The sequence below is a fragment of the Penaeus chinensis genome, chromosome 9 (genome assembly GCF_019202785.1).
Source record: "Penaeus chinensis breed Huanghai No. 1 chromosome 9, ASM1920278v2, whole genome shotgun sequence".
Lineage (NCBI taxonomy): Eukaryota > Metazoa > Arthropoda > Malacostraca > Decapoda > Penaeidae > Penaeus > Penaeus chinensis.
The window spans coordinates 37,419,636-37,422,135 of record NC_061827.1 but is presented as its reverse complement, the minus strand read 5'-3'; the positions used below and the strand labels follow the sequence as shown (position 1 = coordinate 37,422,135).

General features: G+C 42.9%; 1 protein-coding gene across 5 annotated transcripts in view; it reads right to left on the bottom strand.

Annotated features, from left to right (window-relative positions):
* Positions 1-2,500, bottom strand: part of LOC125028589 (sushi, von Willebrand factor type A, EGF and pentraxin domain-containing protein 1-like) — a 25,843-nt gene that overhangs the window by 18,916 nt on the left and 4,427 nt on the right. For all 5 annotated transcript variants that reach the window (XM_047618041.1, XM_047618040.1, XM_047618044.1 and 2 more), the window contains exons 6-7: positions 1,653-2,263; positions 1,316-1,516 (exon numbers count right to left, since the gene is read on the bottom strand). In XM_047618041.1, the coding sequence (XP_047473997.1) occupies positions 1,316-1,516; positions 1,653-2,263 (812 nt within the window). The remainder of the gene's footprint in view (positions 1-1,315; positions 1,517-1,652; positions 2,264-2,500) is intronic.

The window sequence follows — 2,500 nt, the reverse complement described above, 5'->3', positions numbered from 1 at the left end:
ATCTAGTAACGACAAAACATTAATTATGTGCATGATTGCTACTGTAATAATCTTGAAATCATGTACGCTTCCATGTATGATACAGATTAAATGAACATAAAAAGTGGTAAGGATCTGTAAAAAAAAAAAAAAAATGAAAGGTAATAATGAAAATAATTACTAAAGGAAATTAAGGAAGCAAATGTGTAGTTAATATCAACTTGGCGTAAAGGAATATGCAAAGAATCAGGAAAACGAGGAACGAATAAATAATGATATTAACAGTAAGAACAATTATAGGAGTAATGATAATCAAAATTCAGGATAAAAAAAAAAAATGTAATAATGATGGTAATAATTACGATAATTATGATGAGTTATAATGATAATAATAATAATGATAATAATAGTGATAACATTAACGATAGATAATGATAATAATGACAGTACACAGTAGTAGTAAATATAACAACAATAATAATAATAATGATAATTATAATGACAATAATAATAATAATAATAATAGTAATAATAATAATTGATAGTGATAATGATAATGATAATGATAATGATTTTGATAATGATAATAATAATGATAATGATAATGAGAATGATAATAATAATAATAATAATAATAATAATAATAATAATGAAAATTTTGATAATAAATTGCATCAAAAGAAAATACCACTACAATCACTGCCAGTAATATTTATAATACTGATGATACTATTTCTAAATATTTTTATGTGCACTTTTTTTAAGACAGTCCTTTATATATATTTGTTGAAATCTCTCCCTTATTCATTTATTTATCATTACAATTTTAACTTAGAGCACAAGGCCAATTTTCAAAAACAAAACAAAAAACAGAAGCAACACCTGAACGATTTAGAAACAAGGTTGCATAACTAAGGACAGGATTTTTATGCCTTATAATCTTCTATGTTCTGGCACCGGACGAGACAGACAGGAGGCACAGATAACTAATCCAACACGAACTCAAGGATTAGGGATTAGGTACGAGGTCTTTCGCCATGTTGTTTACACGCTGCGCAACTTTGGGCTTTATGCTAATGGAATCTAAGCACCTAGGCTTCGTGCTTACTGTGTGTCCATACTCACGGGATGTGTTAGGGTGGCAGGTTTACAGGTGACGGTATGCTAAGAGGTCACGATCGGGCATGGGTACACATTCGGGCATTGCCTGCATGCTCTAGGTACTCTAAGGCGGCACCGGGCAGGGCGCGAGGAGCGACGGCGAAGGGGAATCGTCTTTCGCCAGAAGCTTACATGCTGGACGCTCAGAGGGAGGGAAAGGTGCGCAGATACTCACGCGTTACGCATTCTGGCTTCTTGGGCTTCCATTTGCCTTTGGCGCATTTCGCCGTCTTGTTGCCAATGTTGAGGCCGTACCCGTGCAGGCAGGTCACCTTGATGCGGGCGCCTGCCGAGTAGGTGTAGTTCTTGTCGCGGCCGGAGCGGGCCACCTCCACGCGCAGGTAGGGCTGGCTCGGAATGGCCTGGCAGCGGGGAACTGTAGCGGGGGAGAGCGTGAGAGGCTGAACGATAAACAGGTTTGGCTGGGTGGACCGAATTCCTATTAGATTCTGCTTCTTTAAAAAAGGAAGCTGTTATTAATTTTGCTTTGAAGAAATTATTCTTGAACTGACCTTTTTTCCCCTTCTTCTTCCACTTGTTTCTCTGCTTGCGCTTCTTGTCTTTCTTTTCTCTCTCGGCCGCTCCTCTCGGAACTCGCACGAGCTCCGGCCACGCCTCCTTCTTCCCTACTTCTCTGGAGGAATCGTTCTCGACGCGCAGGAGCCGGTAGAAGTCGTAAAGGGGACTCTTTAGCTTCTTCCCCACCTCAAGGGCGTCCCGGGCAACCTTCCTCGGGGCTTCGCTCGTTGTTCTCGCTGGCGTCGGGGCGGCCGTGCCTGGGGTAGTGCTTGTCGTCGGCTTTGTGGTTCGGGGCGGTGGCGCCGTGCTGGTGCTCACGGCCTCCATTGGCTTCGAGTTCACCTTGAAGGTGAACGGCCTGACTCTCTCGTGCTCGTTGATGATGGGGTCCTGGGCCTGGCCCCTCGCTGGCTTCCGTGGCCGTTCCTTCGGGCCCGCGACGAACATGCGGTTGTCGTCGCTCGCGGGAGCCTGGTCCGACGCGTCGCCTCCGGTAGACTCGGCGCGGCTTTCGCCAATCGTCTGGTTTCGGATCTCCTCGTATTCGCGGCTGTCGACTGACCTCTTGACCCAGCGGATCCTCGGGTGAAGGTCGGGGTCGCATCTGTGAAGAGAAGGCACTGCCAGGAGCGTGCATGGTCTGCCAGAAACATGTTTGGTTCGAGCGATTTACTCCGGAGTCTCTCGCTTAGTCTGAATTTCTTGTTGTGAGCTTGTTCTAACTTCTAATAATTAAAAAAAAAAAAAAAAAAATCCCTGTCATTTACTCCAGCTAATAGAGCTTAACAGCCATGCGTAGTAGAATTAGAAGGTTTACAAAGTCCAATAATTTATTCTAGAA